The sequence below is a fragment of the Vespula pensylvanica genome, chromosome 4 (genome assembly GCF_014466175.1).
Source record: "Vespula pensylvanica isolate Volc-1 chromosome 4, ASM1446617v1, whole genome shotgun sequence".
In the NCBI taxonomy this organism is placed as follows: Eukaryota; Metazoa; Arthropoda; class Insecta; order Hymenoptera; family Vespidae; genus Vespula; species Vespula pensylvanica.
In genome coordinates this window covers 2,142,033-2,163,870 of record NC_057688.1, presented here as the reverse complement: position 1 = coordinate 2,163,870, position 21,838 = coordinate 2,142,033, and the positions used below count along the sequence as shown (strand labels likewise).

The following is a 21,838-nucleotide window of genomic DNA, read 5'->3' as shown; positions in this document are numbered from 1 at the left end:
GATTTCGATTTCACTTGCTCTCGAGGCGATTTGTACATATATACACAACGTACTTAGAGAAAGAGATAGAGAAAAAAAAAGGAAAAAAGAAAAAAGGAAAATGTCGTCCAAGAAAAGTTAAGAAAAAGAATCATGATAGAATCGTGAAGAATTTTCCACGATCCTACAAGATCTTAGACCGGTCTTTCCGGTAAGAATAGCAACCTTTTAAAGCAAAACGAGCGTAAATTGTTCGGACACTTGTTTTTCTATTTCTTTTTCTTCTTCAATCTTTCGGCACGCATCGACACGAGGAAAAAAAATACCTGAGGCGATCGCTTTTCGTAAGGAAAGTTTGTATCAAAAAAGAAAAAAAGGAAAAAAAAAAGAAAAAAGAATTGGAAGAAAAAAAATTGTTTGAAAGTAAGTACCTGAAGCGTGTATTGTCATTAGTTGAATTGTTTGAAATGTTCCAAGAACGGAAATGGGATCGTGTTTCCTACAACGACTGAAAGAAGCCCTACCGAGTATGTCGCCGAGGTTAAACATAGTCGATCTTACAATTAGGCGGGTGTAGCTTCTATTGTCCAGCGCAGGGATTCAAAAGTTTCAATGGAATACAGTTAGACCAGTTAGAATAATGAAATGTTTGTATTACCTTCTGAAACTAAAGTTATCTAAATTAAAAATTCAATTCGTATAGTCTTTCGAGTTATATCAAAAAGAAAGAAAAAAGAAAATATACATATATTTTAAACAATATTGTTTTTGAGAATGATCTGTTGATAATACATTCGAATTATTTTATACAAATTTCTCTTATACTTATTATATTTTATATATAAAATTATTATTTAAAGAAGATCCTTCGTATTTGAAATTCTCATTGAATTTTTATTTTAGCGAAAGTTATCATATATTTCGCATAAATATTTTATAAATTATACGTATATATATATACGTAAGTACGTTCTGCTAAATTAGTAAGGAGTATAAGATAGAGACAGTCCACGTAATAGCTAACAGTTTATCACGTAGCAACTGATTAACATTCACCGACTCTCCGCTCGCTTTTCCATTTTACACGCATGTATGATACTCGACGCATGATACTCGGCTTCATTCTTCATCGAGGTTTCTAAATCATCAATGATTGTATCGTTATTTCGTGAAATTAAAAACAAAAAAAAGATGGAGGCCGTAAGGTCTTCTTCGTACGTAGAAACGTGGGAATTTGCTTAGTAGCTTCCTATGTTTCTCTCTCTCTCTTTCTCTCTCTTAATCTTGAAGGTTGTTATCTCGTTCTTCCGGTTGGAAAAATGTCTTGATTGTCACTCGATGATTTGATCAAAACACGCTATCTCTAATAACACGAAGAAATTGATCGAACAATTTATCTGTCAAATCAATCAATTATAACGATTATTGTTTGACAGTAATACGTAAAGAAAGTAATAATTTTTAATTGAAAAAAAAAAGAAAATAGAAGAGAAAAGAAAAAAGAGTTGCGTCTTATTCGCGTTTTCATTAATTTTTTTGGATAACATAAATGATATCTGAAAATGATATCTGAGTATAATTTCCGGTTACGACGATGAATCAAATTTGAAGACTGAAACGGTCTCACGTATTTCGAAAAGTATACATAAGTACAGGAGGAAAAATGAGGAGGGTCGTCGTCGAAGGAGAAACCTGCATTGTATCGTGGGAGCCCTTTTTGAGGGTTCCAAAGCGTAATCGTTCGTTTCCTTTGGTCGACAGGTGCTTCATCCGTTACAAAGTTCCATAACCGGGTGAACCGAAACTCGTACCTTTTGTAAGGACTCCACCCAAAAGGCGTTGGCATCGAATCATGTTAATAGTTTTTTTGTACGAAAAAGAGAAAAGAAAAAAAGATCGAACATTAGTAGTAATAATAATACAATAATTTATTTCGTACCATAATTTTAGAAGTTAATAGTTGACAGTTAATGATAAGAATCAACTCGATTGAGAATATACCCGTTTCGAGAATGAACGTAATCTACAAATTATTATCATATTAATTATATCTTGTAGAAACGATTTCGAAAAACCATACACGTATTTACATCGATAATAAAACATCACTGATCTCCGGTGAGATCGTAAGATCACAAGACAGTCCATAAAAATAACGTATGCCCGACATTCGCATCTGTACTTTCCAACGAGATTCTCGTCGCGGAAATGATTAAAGACGATTCGAAAGTCGATCGTACGTAAGCCGTGCGGAAACTTTTTTTATTTCTTATCATAATTATAGAAAAATAGGTGATCTCTTTTTCTTTCTTCCTTTCTCTTTCTCTCTCTGTCCTTTTCAAAAATATCTCCCAATTTTCGTAAATTTCTCATGTTGACTATATTGAAGAACTTTTTTTTCCGTCGAACGAAAATAACGATGATAATGAGAAAAAAATAAGGAGCAATCGCTTCCGACTTTTTCCTCCCTCTTCCGGTTCCGATTTCTACTTCATTGCTCGGTGTACTCACGACCGTCTCGGCATTGTTGTTTCAAGGGAATCGTGGATACGCACACGCCCACGCACTTGCTACGCCTTTTTCTTTCATCGTAGCTTCTTCCTCATGTCTTTCTTCTTGCCCCTCGATCATCTACCTACTTTGCTTATAGAACATACATATATATGTATATATATATATATATATATATATATATATATATATATATACATACATATATATATATATATACACATATATAGAGAGAATATGGTAAGAGCCATTAACCGGCTGTCGCCAGTGGAAACTTATGGCAGCCCTTCGCCAACGATTTCTACGATTTTTGCATCGCTATTCTCTCTGTCTCTCTATCTCTCTTTCTCTCCCTCTCTTCTAGTTATAAACGTTCTTCTCGAAAACGCGATTCGTCTCACGCCATTCGTAGAATTATCTTTGCTCAGCGTCTAAGCAGAATTACTAAGGATGAAAATTTCAACGGTCAGAAAATTACACGATGTATTATCCTTCGGACGTGTTCAACGTGTTAATTGCTTACCGTCATTTTCTTATTCTCGTTATTTCTTGTTTCTTTCTTTTTTTTCTCTTTTCTTTTCTTTCTTTTTTTCTTTTCCTTAAGAAGGGGAAGGATATCAACAACGGTGCAACGTACTCGCGAGAAAATTCGTTGGAGTTTATAATGTATTCTACAATCGCTTATCTACGTCGTAAAACAACGTAAATATTGTAATAAAATCGAAATTAGCGGAAATTCGCAGAATATACGATTTTTCCTTTAATTAAAACATGCACGAAATGCACTTTCTCGCTCGTTGTTATCGACGTTCCGATCAATTCTATGAGAACGATATATTTCGATTCCGTGATGGAAAAATAAGGAATTAATGTGAAATTCAAATTAACATAAAAATTCGATAGAGTCGAGACAGATGGACGAATATAACGTTGCGTTAGACTTTTCATAAAATCATTCCTCTGACCAATTCGAGTTGAATACGAACAACTCGTTTCGTTTGATTTCTTTTTTCATAGATTCACTGGACGATTCTCGAACGGAAAGAAAAGTTTCTAATGCAAGTGGAGTGTCGTGTAAGAGTCCGTTCTAAAAGTCTCCTTTCGCATTTCTCGAATGTACATTCCAATCGAGAGTTCTAATACGGATATTACCTGGTCTCAACGACACTGTTTAATTAAAAAAAACATTCATCGCGGAAGAATAAATTTTTCAATTATAAAATTATACATTTTAAGGGGAAAGCGAGATAGTGATAAAAAGAATTTCTCATTTTTCAAAGAAAGCCGATATAAAACTTTTCTATTTTGTTTTATTTAATACTTTACAAATTTAGAAAAAAGAAAAATGATAAAAAGAAAGAAACAGGTTTGACTATAAACTGATCATCGACATCGACTGCAATTATTTTTCGATTTACGTCAAGGAAATGAAAAGAAAAAGAAAAGAACAGGAAAAAAAAAGAATAGAGAAGAAACTGTTCGAGTAAAGAGAAAAATGATCGATCGATTCATCCTTTCACGAACGAGACCAAACCTACCCCATACAAAAGGCAAACAGGAATTCGAGAGTTGAAAGGAGTACGCTTCACTCGAGCGATCGCTGATCAATTCGAATTTCTTGATGGGACCATCTCTCGTGTCTTGCAGCACGCTATAGCCCAACTCCTTTCGCAGGCTTTTCCATGCGAAGAGCATCGCACGTTGGTGCAGCGAGCATTGCAAAGAAAAGATATATGTACGTATGTATGTATATACGTATATACGACGTTCACAAAGTCGTCGTTTCTCGTGGAGGGGTTCGACCCAGATATCAGTCCTTCGAAGGCATCGGCCAACAGAGTTCGTAGCGCGAAGCTCGAAGCATGTTGAGCCTAGAAGCGTTACCGGCTGCTTGACGGAAGACCAACTTCTCGAATAAGCCGGGTCTTCAGTCACTCGCTCGTCGTTCCGCAGTACGGAACACAACGCTTCTTGCGTCTTTATATTATGATAACAGTGGTTACGAAATAGAGATAAACGGAAGAAAAATAAAAGAGAAATTATTAAATTTATTTCATTGGTGTATTATTAGAATAGAAAAAAATATATATATATATTGATCGGATTGATTTTTTATTTGTGTTTCGCGAAAAGAAGAAAGAGGAAGAAAGGAACCAACAAATTTATAAAAAGTGACAAGTGACGAGTGTTCCGTAGATGAAATTTCAGTTATTTGACGACTTCCTGTGAGTGAGAATGAAATGTACCTTTTGGGACTAGCATCTCGAATAAATCGTGACTCGTATAATGTCATATTAAATTTAGTCGGTCGATTATTCGATTTATTCTCTCTTTTCTATTTTATTAAACATCTTTAAGTATCTTTTATCTTTATTTAAATAGATCTGATTTGTCACTTAAAATAGTACACATAGAGATGTGTTTACATACTGTCAATCGGAACTCGACCGTGCTCCAAAGTATAATGCGTACATCAAAGAGGGTTGGCCTTCCGTGACTCGTTACACTCCCTCGTTTTACAATTACAATGAAGGAATTATCGTAATAGAGCAGAGAGCGTTGGCACGATTAACGTTATGCGTGCCGGCGTGTAACAGCGGCCGTGCGGTTAACTTGAATCAGAGAACGGTCATGTAATTAATAGTGCGTGACACTGGAGGAGGTATAGGAAAAAAAAAGAAAAAGAAAAAACTAACAAAAATATAAAGGACGACGACCGATCGTCGCTTAAATCGAAGACTGGTTTTCTTCAAAAAGTGAATTTTCAACGCACAGTCGACGCGTAAATATAGAACAGTTTACGTCTTTCCTTTAGAAATTTTATGTGTGCGTGTGTGCATATGCATATGTTAGCATTAATTAACACAAAAAGAAATACAAAATAATGATCTTTTCTTCATCTAAAGCGTTACGTAAATTTGTGAACTATCATTTTTATATCACGCTTATAGTCAACGACGTAATCGATTCTTCGAGAACTCGAAATCGTATCCTTGAACCCATCAAAATTACTATAATCATCAGTTGATCTATCGATCATCGTAGAATATATGGCTGCATCCATATACCTTCTCTTTTCTTTGCTCGCTCGAAGGTACGATCTCGATCGATATAATGTCGTAATACGTCGGTTTCCCGTGACAGTGTCATGGCGAAATCTTAGTACTCGTGTCACGAAGCTCGGTTACACGAAGCTACGATCTTGTTTACCTCGTGGAACCGCCTCTGCTAGAGTTTTCCACGGTGTTTTCTCTTAAGAAGAATGTCCGTTGAATTTTTCAGATTAACGAATACGGTCATAAACGAATGGAGAGCATTAAAGATCTTTTGAAAGATCGCGGGAAACGATCCATCGCCTTGCGGAGAATATTATTGTGAAGTTCGTGATAATCGCGTAATAATGTTGTATTCCTCATTCGGGGAACGTAATTCGAAATAAAAAAACGATAAAAAATTGTTCTTATCGTATCACGAAAAATCGATTACGTTCTTTTTTTCTCTTTCAATCTCTCTCGTTCCTTTTTTTCTTTTTTTGTTTATCTGTTTGTTCTTCCTATATACAGTTCTTTTGATTTATGATTATTCTTTAACACGTGACGTAATTTCTTTCCTTATTCTTTTTATGAAAGACTGTTTATACCTTTTTAAAAGAAACGTCTGACGTAATATGTACGAATGAAACACGTAGTTTGTTTTTTATCCGAGAACTCCTTCGTTCGAATATAACAGAGGAGTCTACCACGACTATTTTCAAATTAGAAAATATTACCAGGATCGCGATCTCTATTACGTAAGTTGAACCCTTGTCGACCTCATGCAAATCATTAAAATATCGTGTCGTTTTCGTGTTTTTCGAATACATTCAAAGATCATCTCGTAATTTTCTTTTGCCGGACACGCGAGTATAAACCTACATATGCATCTAAGTATATAGTACGTGCGTGTAGGTCAAAGATATCGATCGTATTTATTTTCGATTCTTTAAAACTCGCGCGAAAAATAATGAACGTTAATTACTCATTCGTTTGTTTTATCCGGAATCTCCCATAATCAAAAATTATAATTTAACAACTCCTCACGTCATTATTGCTTTATTAACCTTGTCTCGAAACAGGAAGTTTCAATTCTGAAACAATGGACTAAGTACTTATAACACGACGATTTCTTGATACAGCAAAGGTCTAACGTTACTCTCGATTTATTTAATGTTTTATTTAGCTTAAGAAGTTCATTATTATCACAAGCAAATGTTGTTGAATCTAAAACGTTAAACAATTTTAAAGAAACCTGAATAGTTGAATTTATTAAAATTAGTTTTATGAAATTGTAGAATTTCGAGTTCTCGATTTATCAAAGAAAAAATAAAACCATGAATACTCGAATAGAAAAAATTAGAACGCATCTAAACCGCATAATAATAAGTGGACCGTTTGTAAGAATCTGCCTCTTAGAGATTACCGGTTCAAAAAAAACAAAAAATAGATCAGAATATCCGAGAAGAAATGTGGAACGTGTTTCGATTAAAAGCGAAGTTTCACGTTTGCGAATTCTCCAATGATGATACGAGGGCTACGTGATTTTCGAGAAAATACAATCATTTCTCTCGGTTGACGTCGCAATAAAAAGAGAAAAAAAAGGAAAAAGAGAAAAAAAAGGAAAAGAGAGTTTGTTAGTGCAAAATAATTATAATTAAATGCGAAGCATTGTTCGCCAAGTGCCCGCGAATCCCACGAGAGTCTTCTTCTTGAAGCTTCTCACGGTGTCCTCTAGGAAGAAGGTCTTCCTTGATCTACATGCTTGACGTATTCTCAAATGTGCTTGAATATCAAAACAAGTTCGACGTATCAACATTTGATTAGTCTAATGAGATAATGTTCTACTTAGAGATTCTTTAAGCGCGAAACCAATTAAATGTTAATCCGTTAACACGAAGAAGCAAATGGTTAAAAAAAAAATAAATAAATTATTCGTATTTCATAGCATTTAAAAAATTACTGTATCTTTCGAGATTCTTCTTTTTACAATTTATTTCTAATTTATCTAAAAGCTTCCTATCTTCATCCGTACTATCATTTTATTTTTCTTCGAATTAAATGTCATACGTCTACGTGCACCGATTAACAAGTTAAACTCAAAGGAGAAAGGTGTTTCGTGTGAAACGATCGAAAGTCTGTTTTACTTTAGGAATGTCTCGTTGATATTTAAAGTCTTTTTTAATTTCTTTTCCATTATTGTAAATGTTATCTTTTCCACAATATAAGTACGTTCATGTAGTTTTTTACAATTAATATAAAAAAAAAGAATTGTCTTCTTGGAGAAATAATAGATTCACGAACATTTCTTCGTTCGACGATCATGTTTTTTATTAGCTGCAACTCTGAGATCTTCTTTACGTAAAGTCAATGTTACGTAAATTCTATAGCCACTTCGTTGACTCTTTTTTTTCCACAGACCCATAGACATTTCTCTTTCGATAGGTCGAATCACGAAATACCTTACAAGTACGCGAGAATGTAATTACGATCATTTATCGAAGACGATTTCTAATGACCTTAAAATGGCCCCGTATTTTCTGCCTTAAATCGTTTTCTCATCTATCATCGAGACGATTTTACGCTCAATGGTACAAATTAAAGGAGAAAGTCCATAACAAATTTATCGAAAGTATCACGAAGATGCGGTTGCATATTAAAATCGACTATATTTAATATCGAGGGTCACGATATATTCGAGATATTTCCAATAAAAAAAAACAAAGGAAAAACTTTTCTTATATCCCTAAAATTATTATAGAATGCTATGCTTCCCGAAGGGCGATGCATCGACGTTGGAAAGTCTTTCAAATATTTGAAAGAGACTAAGAAGATCGTAATGTTGGATAATAGAGAAAACAAATAAATTTAAGAAAAAAAAAATTATCAAGGACGATGATGGAACGTGAGGTTTCCGATGCAGAGGGAGTATTTTCAAGGAGGCTATCAGGAAATTGGGAAGAGTTACCGACGACCTTGAGAAGACGTCAGAAGCACAGACCAGAAATCCTTAGTCAGTTCGCCGACTTTTCGGAATCGTCTGAAAGCGAATTCCGTAAGGTAGACGGGCAATCGTTCAATAACGTTCAACGTATCGTCAAAAGATCCGAATTTTTACGAAGGCTCGACGTAAACGAAAATGGTAAAAACGTCGAGACGAAGCTCGATAGAAGATCGACGCCCGATCGTTTATATAACAATCGATTGGACGAAGATTATCGACGACATTACGAGACTCACGAAACGAAACTCGGACAACATAGAAAGAGCCTTGGTAATCTTGCCAACAAATTCGATTTGAAGAGTCTTTCGGACGAGGATCGTAAAACGAATTCGCCGGACAGTCTTCTAGTGAAATCCTCGGAATCCGATCTGAGCAGCGACGAGTATGGACACACCGATGATTCCGGAGCGTTCTTGGAAAAGACGTCGAACTTTGATCGTGGTACGAGGATCGAACAAAGGACGACAGGCTTCATCAAGTTCTTTGCTCGAGACGATTGTAACAAGCGAAAGAAAAAGTCGGAAGACGTAGGTACTACGATATCTTCGGAGTACAATCATTTAGACGTTAACAAAAACAATTTGAGTCAGAGCCCAAAGGTTCTGGATTATATTCGTAAGGACTCGAAAAAGGATTTCTTCGGTAATCAACAAAGATTCGAGTATGAAAATATTCCGAGGGTCGACGTGTCGAAGCTCGATCAAAAATCTTTTTTAAATCCAACTTCGACAAAGATCTCGGAAAATGTTTTGCAAATCGATCATCATCAGCAACAGCAGCAGCATCGCAATCAATCTCAGCCGACGATCGAACAACTAAGATTGGAGGAGGGTTGTCAACTTCGAAACTCGAGAAACTCGTCACCCAATTTTGCGAGAAACGCGGAAGACGCTAGGAAGTATCGAACGCCGTCACCGAATCATCAGAGAAACGGTACAGACGATCTAAGGATCAACGGACTCATTCAAGATTTCTACGATAGCGAGCAGATGATCGTACGGGTGAACGGCGATCGAAGGATGTCCAAGATGGAGACGATCAGAGAGGAGAACGCGGCAGATGGAAGTAAACTCAGCGTACGTGAGATATTGAAGAGATTCGAGGAACTTCGTACTCAAAACGAGATGCAACAGGCATCCGAGGAAAAGTCGAACGACAAGACCCTTACCACCATTCAGGAGACCTTGAAGAAACTCGACGAGAAGGTCAAGAGCTTCCAGGTCACTATACCGATTAAAAAAGTCGAACCTTTTCCTTATACCTGAGTGTCCCCGATCAACGAACGCATTCCGATTATATTTTTATCGTACAACGTTGTTTGTAGAAAAGAGAAATTCCAACTTTGATCTTTCTCTTTCAAGACAACAATCCTTAAAATAATCTCTTTTCTTTTTTTTTTTTTTTTTTTTTTTAATTTATTCGCAAATTAATGTGAGAGTAGTAATGGGAATGAAAGTATAGTTCTGTTGCTAATAGAAAACAAAATACTGAATATGTATAATTTTAAAGTAATAATCATTAGTATTAAAAGTAACAGTTTATTCAAAACCAACAAATACAATTATTGCTATTATTATTATTGCTATTAAATAAATATCGTTCCCACTGCTAAATGATAAATGAAGGAAAGACATAGGAGAACATTATGGGCCATCATAAATCACGAAAACTTCTCACATATAATCGCCTCACATTCGATCATTAAGATATAAATTTCAGAGCATTCAAGGATTTCTCCGAGTTGATTTTTACGAACTGTATACGAAATCAACTTTTTTATAAAATCGAGGAGTGTACGAAGAAGTCGACCTTGCGTAGATCTCACCTTTCAAGATTTTTCTTCTTTTGTAACACCGTCTTCCTCTTTATCTCTCTTTCTCTTTTCCATTTTTTTCTTTCATTCTTCGCGAGAAAAGTGGTCAAAATAATCGTATGTTATTCCGCAAGGTGACAGAAATGTCTCCTCTTTCTTTCGTGACGATTTTACGTTTACCACAAGAAATTCTCTAAATTAAAGAAAGACGAGAAATAAAAAGAAATAGAAAAAAAGGCATACCGCTAGATGAACAAAATAAGACATGGGGAAAGGAATGTTCGATGCTTTATATAAATCATGCCGGATAACTGTTTCCACGCCACGATTGTGCGAAAGGCGAATTATCTTGAACGAGGCACCTATCTCGAAGAAGTAGCATGGCCAAAGAAGAAGTGAAACACATGAAAATATATGTATTTTCTTACGTCCTTGATCTCTCGATTTATATCGAAGGAATTATTCAGATAATTTTATAAGAAAAAAATAAATAAATAAAAAAAGAAAGAAACAACGAATCCATGTAGGTAAGTAAGTAGAGAAGTCTATTTAATATATCACTTGGTCATTAAAGTCATAACGTCGATATGGAACTGGTATTTCGAGATTATACGACTATTTAGCATCCTCGGATTAGAAACTGCATTTTTCGAAAGCGTCAATTCCGCGAACACCGGAGTCTTATTATTCGCGTTAATACTTAGAAAGTTAGAGGCATGTTCATACATGCATCACGTGATATCACTTATACATATAGATTATTAATTCGTTAACACTCGTCTAGTCTCATCTCATGATACATCTGGATGCATTCAGTATAATGTGGGTCAGGGTCGACATCTGTTTATCCCACATACAAATACACGCGCTCGTATACTGTTACATTCATACGAGCTCACATTCGATACTTGTTACGAGTAGAACCGAGCTTTCAAGCATCCATATCCCTTTATTTAGTTATCGAGGTCGGATCGAGGTATAGAACGACTGTCCGAGAATGGGGTTCGATTCCTTTGCCATAAGAATCGATAATTAATTTCATTCTCGGTTTATGCAATATACAACAATCCAAAGTTGAAAGGTATTCCATTGGAAAATGCATGGAACGTCGAGAAGAACTACGATTAAATAGAAAAAAACTCAAACGAGATTTGAAATAGATGTTGCTTGGTATTTGATTTGTATCCGTATGGAATCCATGAGAAATCGATTGAAAGAAGCTATATAATTTATTATTAATGAGCTGATTTAATGGATATCAATGTTTCTTTCTCGACGTAATGGAAAAAAGAGAAAGAAAAAAACAGCTGCACTTCGAGAAATGCGGTTGCATGTCGGTTAGAGGGAGCCGATCAGCTTAGAAGGGAAACGTGTTTTTTCGCACGAGAGACTGATCAGATACCGTACATAGGACTGGTGAAAAGGAGGAAATGAAAACAACAAAAAAGAGTATGGAGGAGGAAATGCGAGAGGTCCTCGAGAGTCGCGATAAACTCGTTCGAATTGCACAGAGACACGCGAAGGAAGAGTCTTCTGAAAGAAAGTAAAAGAAAAGAAAATCACTCTGATCGTATAATTTATGTTATGATTTATCACATATCTACCTACATTATGATTTATCGTACTGTTCATCGTACTTACGGGTCGTTTTATTACATACACACTGCCAGTTATCATACCGCTTATCGTACTTTATTTTATCATATACAACTTTATACATCATGCAAAACTTATTAGTTTTTTTATCATATACCCACTATTATTAGTTATTCTTGCGATTATGTCATATTTATTATCTGTATTATTAAAAATATGCTTAAATATATATATATGTATATATATATTTTTTTTTCATATACTTTACAATCTATCGTGTAATTCATCATACTTATGTTACATATACATATGTATATATAATATTTCCTTTTCTTTACAGATCGATCAGAAACCTCAACACAAGCCGAATCATCATCATGAAAATCACGTTTCGCAGATCACAAAAACTATTCAATTGCAAACGAATCACGCGACAACGAATCACGTCCAGTCGCATAATCAAACCAATCACATTATTTCCAATCATGAAAATCACATGCCGTTGAATCGCGTGCCAAATCATGTGTCTGCGGTAAACCATGCGAATCATCAGAAAAGTCAACAGAATCATCGAACGAGTCCTAATCAAGAATGGCGACAACCGGAAGACAATGGAAGATTGCATGATGAGAGCATTTATGAGAGCGGTCCGGTTGTCAACGATGGAAAACACTCGCTTTTGCAATACGCCATGTTAAATTTCAGGCAGAGCACGGAAAAGTAAGAAATACGCACCCTTTATATACCTCCGTAACCCCTTGTTTCCTTTTTTTGTAATCTTGATTTTTACGTCAGAAAAATAATAGTTATTATTGTATATAATGATAATTATTGTTTCCTGATTATAAATTAGTATATTAGTATTATTACTTATTATTAATATACTAATATACTTATGTATTATTAGTATAATAGTTATACTATAGGCTTCACATTATATAACTTTTGTTTAAATACAAAAAAATTAAATTCTAGAGGGTTTATTATAATGTTCAAGAGGGTTCAAATGATGTTTAAGAGGGTTTAAATAATGATTCAAAAACAGAGCTCAATGAAATATGATTATCAATGAATGCACCTCAAACGAATTGTTTTTTTTCTATCAGATTATTCGAACAATGTTTCTTTTATATATTATATCACATCAATAGAAATACAATTATTTTTCTTTTGAATATAATTGCTTCGTAAATAGAAGCTTAATTGCAATCACTTTAATGAAATGATTAAAGTGTAAATAAAAAAGGAAAAAAAAATTTTCATAAATGAAAAAGGCTTTAAATATCATATTAAATTTTACTGAACTCTGTTTAACAACAATTTACAAAGCTGATGCATCTTTGACGCTTCGTCGTATATTTCTCAAGCACGTTCGTTAAACCGATCGAGAGCATTATCTTGTAGACAAAGGTTTATGAAAGTACGGGATTCACACATAACAATGTAGAAAACTGCAATGTTCGATCTCGTACATAGGCAAAACGTACTATACATAAAATCTACTTTCGAAGAAGGGGGAAATTTTTGCACTTGGATAAAATACGATACAAGAGACGTTAAACTTTCACAAGAAAAATGTTACTAATCTCGTCTTGCTTAAAGAGAATTGGCTATTTCAGGTGATCAATAGGAATAGTAAAAATGTTGGATGGTGGGATAAAGGGGTGGCGGGGTAGTGATAGAAGCAAGGAAAGCGAGTTTCGTGTACTTTATCGATCGGTAACACGTTAATTACGAATAAATAAACGTGAAATGATAATCGTACCGGGCTTACGCAAGAGGACACACACGAGGTGATCTGTGTTGAGAAAGCATAACGCATGTAGTTCTCAGATAGCATCAACTACCAATCACCGACACGGTTCTTCTCTTTCTTCGTCTTCCTGAATCGCGCTCTCCATTTCTTCTTCATTTTTTCCATAGTTAGAAGTGCGCTCTCAGGATGTGCTGGTAAAAGATTTTCATCTTGCCTTTCTCCTATAAAACAATCGTCGAGTAAAATTTGCATTTATTATTCGGAACTCAAGAAAATCTAATATCTTTCCTTCAACGATAGATCGTTTTCCCGTAAAGAAAATTATTTCAAAATGAAGACTTTCTTTCTTATTCGTTAGGTTCGAGATGTTAAAGACAGCCGATGGTTCGATAAGTGGCTCATTGAAAGTGATCGAGTCTTTGAAGAGTAAGAAAAAAGGTAAAAAGAACAAAGGACAACAAGACGGTGCCGAATGGACATGGAAGGAACAAGTGGATCTCGTCAAATATTCTAGTGTACCGATAGAGCAAAGTCTTTTGAGACTCGATGCAGATTTAAGTGCTTTGGCGGTGGAATGTTTCCTATGTCTGATGAGATATATGGGAGACCAACCATTACCTCCTGATATGAGCGAAGTCAAATGCGTTTATACGATTCTTATGGTAAGCCTGATAATAGCATTATATAAAATATTTATTTTTTTTGATACATTCATGAATTGGATAAATTTATCTAATAGCACTGTCACAAATACGAGCTTCTACGTGACGAAGTTTACTGTCAGCTAATGAAACAAACAACGAACAACAAGAGTCCCAATCCAGATAGCTGTCAACGTGGATGGCGTCTTTTTAGTATCGTCGCTGCTTACTTTACTTGCAGCGAAGGACTAAGACCATATTTAACAAAGTATCTCGAGACTGCAGCGTATGATAAGAGACGAGCCTATCACGGTACTGCCACGGTTTGCCTTCAAAATCTCAGGAAAACGGTCAAGTATGGTGGACGAAAAAATGTGCCTAGCGTCGAAGAGATAATGGCTATAAGTGCTGGAAGAAATGCGAAGAGACAGATTTACAGATTGCCTGGTGGAACCGAAAGAGTGATCAATACAAAATGTACCACGGTTGTACAGGTTTGTTAATTTTTACATTTCTATAATGTTAATTGACATTAACTTATCTCATAAATTCGACATATGTATGTATGTATCCGTGATGTGACGATATATTTGTTTTTTCTTTCCTTTTATTGATTTTAAAATTATTTTATTTTCAAAGGACGTCATCGAAGAAATGTGTAACATCATATCCGTAAGAAATCCTCACGAGATGGACGAGTTTTCCTTATATTGCATAGTCGATGGCGATGCGTTCACCATGCCGTTGGCTAGAGACGAATACATTTTGGACGTGACTACTGAATTGCACAAGAATCATCAGGTGTTTTATTTAATATTTTGCAGGTATGATTATTTAGATGAAATAAAAAAAAAAACTATTAAAAAACAACTTCAATGAGTACATGTTATCGAATATGTGTATTAATATCTATGCAATCATTTGTTATTTCGTAGATCTGTGTGGTATTATTCATTAAGACTTGACGCACCATTGTACATAGAAGTTGTTTTTAACCAAATTGTTCCGGATTATTTAGAAGGGCTGTTGCTAGTCTTACCCGGAGAACATTTACCTCAAGAAGTTATTGTAAGTCCACGATCGTCGATATTCGTTTTTTTTTTTATTTTTTATATCGAATTATTAACAAACAACATTTCTTGCAGTACGATATGGCTCAAATAGCAGCACTTTTACATAGAGCAGCGGATATGACACACGAGCCAGCCACGAAAGAAATTAAATATTTGTTGCCAAAACCAGCACTTAGTTTAAGGGAACCAAGACCTCAGCAGTGGTCCAATATGGTACAACAAGCTTGGAACAATGTACAACATATAACAGTAGCTGCTTCCAAGGCCCAAGTACTAGGTATGTATACACGTATTTGTTAACAATGATTAAAAAATTAAAAACTTCGAAAAAAATTATTTTCTTTTCGAAGAAAACGAGTTTGCCAAGTTTTAATCCTTTTTAGAAATATTATCGAAATGGCCATTATTTGGTTCGAGTTTCTTTGCCGTTAAAAGAATTCCAGAGGGCAAAGAAAAGGGTGGTGATCATATTTTAGCCTTGAATCGACACGGTGTTCATTTCATAGACTTAGTCACTCACGTGAGTATTTATACTCTTAAGAAAAAATTAAGATCAAACTTAAATGATCAAACTAAAAATGATCGAATATTTCAGGAAACACTGTATCATTATCCTTACTCCGAAGTAATATCAACGCGAAAGGTTAAGTCCGAGGAAGGAACCCTCTATTTGGACATGAAATGTGGCAATCTTATGCAACAACGTATAACCAGACTTCAGACGGAACAAGCTCATGAAATTTCACGTTTGATTAGGCAGTACATTACTATGGAACAAAGAACGACCAACTCGCAACCCGGAGGAATTGGATTTGGAATGAGATAATTTCATTAACAGTCCTATCAAATTGATTTGTCACTGTCTAGACAGTGACTTAAGAAGTTCGTTTGAGATGATAACGAACGATCTTCTCCTTCTTCTTCTTTTTCTTCTTTTTTTTTTCTTCTTCGATCGTTCGACTACGAAACAAAATGGATTAAAAGATCGAACTATCTGAGCGTTTGCTATAAGGACTGTGTAAATACGAATGTAGAATCGTTTAAAGGAAGGAAAGAAGAAGTAATTAGAGAGAACGACGATTCTGTACATCAAAGGGATTCATTCCTTGGGGTTTTTCTGGTTTTAGGCTTCAGTGCAGAATATTCGTCGATGCTCTTGATTTATAATATTTATAATATTTTTTTTTTTTTTAATATGTACGTATATTCCAATCCTTTACTTTGTTTTCTCAAGTCATGACATTTTTTCTCTCTATAACATAGATAAAGAAAAATAAAATGATTACCAATGAGGATATAGACATTTACGATCAGATCTAAATCGATCTATTAATAAAAATAGCTCGATATTTATTTTATCTTGATCGTCAATAGAGAAAAGATCTGTTATTTTAACAATGTATTTTTTTTTTTTTTAATATATTCATTATATAAATATATATGTTCGACGATGAAAAACTGATGAACATTTTTAGATAAATTTCTTTTCACGAGCACAATCGTTTATTTATACAAATCGTAAGAAATTTAAAATATCAGCAGTTCTATTATAGAGAAGGAAAGAAAAAGAGAGAGAGAGAGAGAGAGAGAGAGAGAGAGAGAGAGAGAGAGAGATAAAATATGTAAATCCGCAACAAGCCGGTAAGACTAATCTTAATGATTACGTTTTCAAGAGACTAACAGATAGAGACTACATATTATCACAAGATGATATAATAAAAATAATAAAAAAAATAATATTAATAATAATTATAATATTAATTATTATATATAATAATAATATTAATAATATTAATAATAATTGTATGTATGCATATAGAGATATGATGTGAAGAAAGATTCTTAACTTTATATTAAAATTTGTACCTATACCCAACGTGAATCGTGAATGAACGTAAAATGTTATTTTTCTGAACACCGGGGTTTGTAAAACATGGTACGGTTAAATGATAAAAATGTTTTGTACAAATTTTCCAATATGGTTGGTTCAAGTTCATTTGTGGATAACAGAAAATTCAATGGGACGCGTGTACGTGTGTGTATGTATGCGTGTGCGAAAATTTTTACAGAGTATAATAATAGTTAATGAATTTAACGATAAAAATTAATCAAAAGTTTTACTAATTCCTGTTATGCTCTGGACTAGAGCCAGGTGTTTTTGCCTTGACATCGTGAGGCCAATTGCTTGCAGTATGACGAACATATCCAGGATCTGTGGGTGAGGAAGGTGTACGAACGCCAGTTTGAGTTCCTGTCGATCTGAGAGAACTGAAACATTCTTCCAGCATTTCGATCTCATTTTTGCTCCTCTCATCTAATTTGCTAGGAGTTTTTAGAGCCAAAGAAACTCCACGATCTTTTTTCAAGATACCCGATGATGTTCCTCTCATCCTTACTGGTACATTGTCATATTGACTAGTGTCGGAATATCTTTTGAAATACATAAAAAAAAAGAAAGAATTTATTAAACTATAGGATTTATTTAAATAATATTCCGACTGGAACGTCAGAATTTGTACTAAATAATTTTGTTATAAATATTGATCATTTTATGAGATTAAACAATCGTAAAAAGCGATTATTTTAATTCTACTATCTCTATGTGATCAAAGAAAATATATAAAGTTATGATGGAAATAACATTATTATATATAAAATATAAGAATTAAACAGTTACCTGTAAGAATCAAGAGGTTCGTTTACGTCATGTTGGATCTTCATTATCTTCACACTAGGATTTACGATCTTACCGAAGGTAGGCTCGTTACCTCGGCCAAAATTAGTAGGAAACGGTGGTGTATCGACTTCGTCGATGGGTCGTTGATAAATATCCCGAGTTTTATAAATGATCCTCGAATCCTCGGATCTACGATCGTCGTCAAACGATCTATTCGCAGCACTGTTTCCTTGAAGAGTCTCCGCTTCCCTATACCGTTGAGAGTTTCTCAAAACGCGTCCATTTTCAAAATTCTGTTTGTGCTCTCGTAATTCTCTCCCAACGTTATCGAAATTACGATTTCTTTCCAACTGATAATTGTCGTATGAGAGTTGTTCGAGTCGTTTGTCGGGATCTTCTTCATGGATCTCCATCCGTCTTCGATCGTCTATCTTCTCGAATCCATTATTTACATTACCGTTGATTTCCTTCGATTCTTCCTCCGATTTCGTACTTTTCTTTTCTTTCGACGACTTCATTTCCTTTTCCGTCGTCATCGTGGTCATGGTGGGTTGCTTGGCTGTAGCATTTTGCAAAAGGTTCATTTGAAAGGGATCGACGGACAGGAGAGGAACAAGTACAAAAATTGTACAAAAGAAAATGTCGAAGCTCGATGAAGAAAATAAGATATAAAAGTGAAATCTCAAATATTTGATATCGAGATCGTATTATATTTTCGTTATACGTTTAACACATGCCTCTAAATCTTATGAGATTAATATAAAGAGACTTTAGAAAAATATATTTGTGAAATATACGAGAAACGATTTTGGATCAGGATGATCCAAAATGATCCAACGTGATATAGACGAAGGTCTAATTTAAACAGACGAGGAGAGACCTTTTCCTGCTTGCAACTTGCCTGAGTCTGTCTTATCGTTGTCTATTCGCACTTCCTGCTTATCCTTTTTACGAGGAGGAGATATCAACAGATCTGCGATGAATACAAGAGCGGTGATTAGAGCGAGTGCACCGAGAACTGCAGCATTGTCGATCAAATCCTCTGGAATACTCTCGATTGATGCTAAAGCAAGAGCACCGACGATTCCAAAAAGGATCACACCGAGACCAAGGAAGAAGATCTCCTTTGTACCATAAAAATAAAATAAAAAAAAAGAAGTAAAGAAAAGCAAAAGCAAGATCAAAAGAAAAAGAATAACATCGTTTTCTTAATAATAATTATACTTTTCAATAAAAATAATCTCTCATATTGCAAAACAGAATAGAGAATTGATTTGCTTAATCATCGTCAGAGCAAATGCTTCTGTACGTGATCAGTTTGAGATCTGGCCTAGCCCTATTTATGAGTCATGAAATAAGTTAGAATAGCATGCACGCTGAACGATTTAATGATCGTACATATACCAAGGATAATGTTACGTGCTCAAGATTCTACACCAATTGCATTTAAGGACAGTGCCAACCTTGGCCACCAATGACAAACTCCATGAATGCGTTCAGTTATGTTGCTTATATTCTCACGCTGTCAATTAGATTCCCAGTATTTTCATACGTACAAACCGCACCCGATCGAATCGACTTCGCTCTGAATAAATTAAAAAGAGAAATCCTGAGAAAGATCTCGTATGGTAAGTTGTTTTTTAATGAGTACGCATAATCTTCTTATTCTTCTTTCGCGTACTTCGTAAAAACTTAACAGAAAAGTACACTCTTCATTTATATACTTTAAATACGTGGGTGTTAATCAATTATAAATGATCGATTAATTATATTTTAACTTTATTTTATGACAAGAATTTATTTATACCCATCAAACCAGTCATATCCAACTAAATGCATTACGAGTTTACCAAGAACTTTTGAAGCAACCTGTTATTATTGAGTAATAACAATTTACCGTGCATAAATATAACATCATAATAGCGACTCGACGAAACGTTCTTTAACAACAAACAGAGATTTGTTACGTCTGGAAACGTAAGACGGAAATGTATTCGACAAATTCGGTATTGTGCTGAAAGAATTTTTGAAGAACATTTGCAACGAGAGATAGTTTCTGTCGTTAAAATATGACAATGCTTGCTATTGCAAGAGAAAGATACGGCTTTGGGAACATGAGAACAATGAGGTAATTATGACACGTCAAACGTCGAGTCACGTGTCACCACTTTTTTTACTAATCCTTTTAAAAAAAGAAAAATGTCGAGAAGAAAAGAATATATGTTAATGATCTCGTTTTGTTCGTTTTGACTTTCGTTCGAAACAGGAATAGAAATGTTTCTATAATGCAAATATATATATACATATATATATATATTTGTAGGACACATGTATACATATATACATATATTCTATTTCAATTGCGTCACTTATGAAGAAATATTAATTACCGTTTTTCGGCCCGTAAGTTCATTAGTTGCCGCGGCAATAAGAAGACCCGCAGTTATGATGACGTAGCCACCGCAAGTCGCTGTTGCAAGAGCGGCACCTAAATCGTTGATGGATCATTGTAGTCTCGACAAAATTTCAATACATACTTCTCGGACCAGGTATCGAATATCTTCGAGAATAGAGATCTTGTAAATGGAATATGACAAATGAATGTTCTCATTTTTTGTTCTTTCGTTTGTTATTGTCGTTAATTTACCTATGGTACCCCATGTAACGTTATTCAAAAGCGACCACTCTCTGCTGCGATTCCTCAAATAATGAAATACTCTTCTGCTTTCGTCATCCGTCACTCTGAGAGCTACCACGCATGCGATGCAAAGCAGCTGAAAATTTCATTTATCCTATATATAAGATTTCGAGGAAAGAAATATATTTACCTAAAAAAAAAAAAAAAAAAAAAAAAAAGAAAAAGAAAAAAAGAAAAAAGATTTATCGAACATTTGTAATCAATTACTTTTCAAATTAAGATTAATCTTGTTAAGAGACACTATTCTTTTTTTTTTCCATTATTCGAATGCTTTCGTTTAATTATCTGAGAGAAGTCACACGTTACTAATAGAGATGGCAGAGAAAAAAGAGCTATTATCTAATTAGAATGAAAATTGTCGAGAAAAGGTGTAAGTTTTACGTACCACTTCGATTATTCTGACGAGAACCTTGCGATTCCACATTTTTATGATGAAGAATTACGTGCAACGATTAAAAGCGATAAAAAATTAGGAAGAAACGACTAATCATCCACTTAATATACGATCTTAGTACGATCTTCGTATGATATCTTTGACACAAATGATCGAATATTTTTAAACAAATATCTCAACGAATTTTCTTTCGTGATAAATCAACTTGTTTCTATTCTCATGTATTTCAATTCCAAGTAATTATTCCTTTTACTTTAAGAATAAAAGAGGAAGAAAAGAGTACGAAACGAAGTGTATAACGAAAGAAGTTTTTCGTGTACGACAGAGAAGATGCACGCTTGACCGATTTTCTGAGTACACCCTGTTTTAAGTAGTCGAGCGAACTCTTAAATCCTGCACTGATCCTCGACATCGATCAAAGTAATCTTTTTGATTTTATTCATTTACATCTTTTTTCAAATTGAAAAGTAAGCGAAGAAAAAGAAAAATAAATTATAAAACAAAAAAGAATAAAAGGAAAAAGAATGGTGTCATTCAGAAGTCACGTTATACTTTGAAGAAATTTTATAATTTTTTTATATTTTTTACTATTTTTTTGAAACTCCAAGTCGTTCGATCAATCGACGTCGAGTCAGGTAAGAAAGCAAGTGGAGTTTGATTCGCG

The 21,838-nt window shown here is 34.4% G+C and overlaps 2 protein-coding genes across 3 annotated transcripts in view; one reads left to right on the top strand and one right to left on the bottom strand.

Moving 5' to 3' along the window:
* LOC122628529 (unconventional myosin-XV) overlaps positions 1–17,382 on the top strand; it is a 50,006-nt gene extending 32,624 nt beyond the window's left edge. For both annotated transcript variants that reach the window (XM_043810911.1, XM_043810910.1), the window contains 8 exons: positions 12,276–12,655; positions 14,050–14,353; positions 14,431–14,826; positions 14,972–15,156; positions 15,268–15,400; positions 15,478–15,682; positions 15,789–15,925; positions 16,001–17,382. In XM_043810911.1, coding sequence (XP_043666846.1) covers positions 12,276–12,655; positions 14,050–14,353; positions 14,431–14,826; positions 14,972–15,156; positions 15,268–15,400; positions 15,478–15,682; positions 15,789–15,925; positions 16,001–16,231 — 1,971 coding nt within the window. In that variant the 3' untranslated portion in view covers positions 16,232–17,382. The remainder of the gene's footprint in view (positions 1–12,275; positions 12,656–14,049; positions 14,354–14,430; positions 14,827–14,971; positions 15,157–15,267; positions 15,401–15,477; positions 15,683–15,788; positions 15,926–16,000) is intronic.
* LOC122628542 lies at positions 16,996–21,284 on the bottom strand. The gene is made up of 6 exons (XM_043810943.1): positions 21,166–21,284; positions 20,730–20,856; positions 20,473–20,570; positions 18,984–19,206; positions 18,083–18,641; positions 16,996–17,835 (listed from the first exon to the last, which is right to left on the bottom strand). The coding sequence occupies exons 1-6, from the start codon at positions 21,202–21,204 to the stop codon at positions 17,526–17,528; spliced, it is 1,356 nt and encodes a 451-aa protein (XP_043666878.1). The 5' UTR covers positions 21,205–21,284; the 3' UTR covers positions 16,996–17,525.
* Between the last annotated feature and the right edge of the window lie 554 nt (positions 21,285–21,838).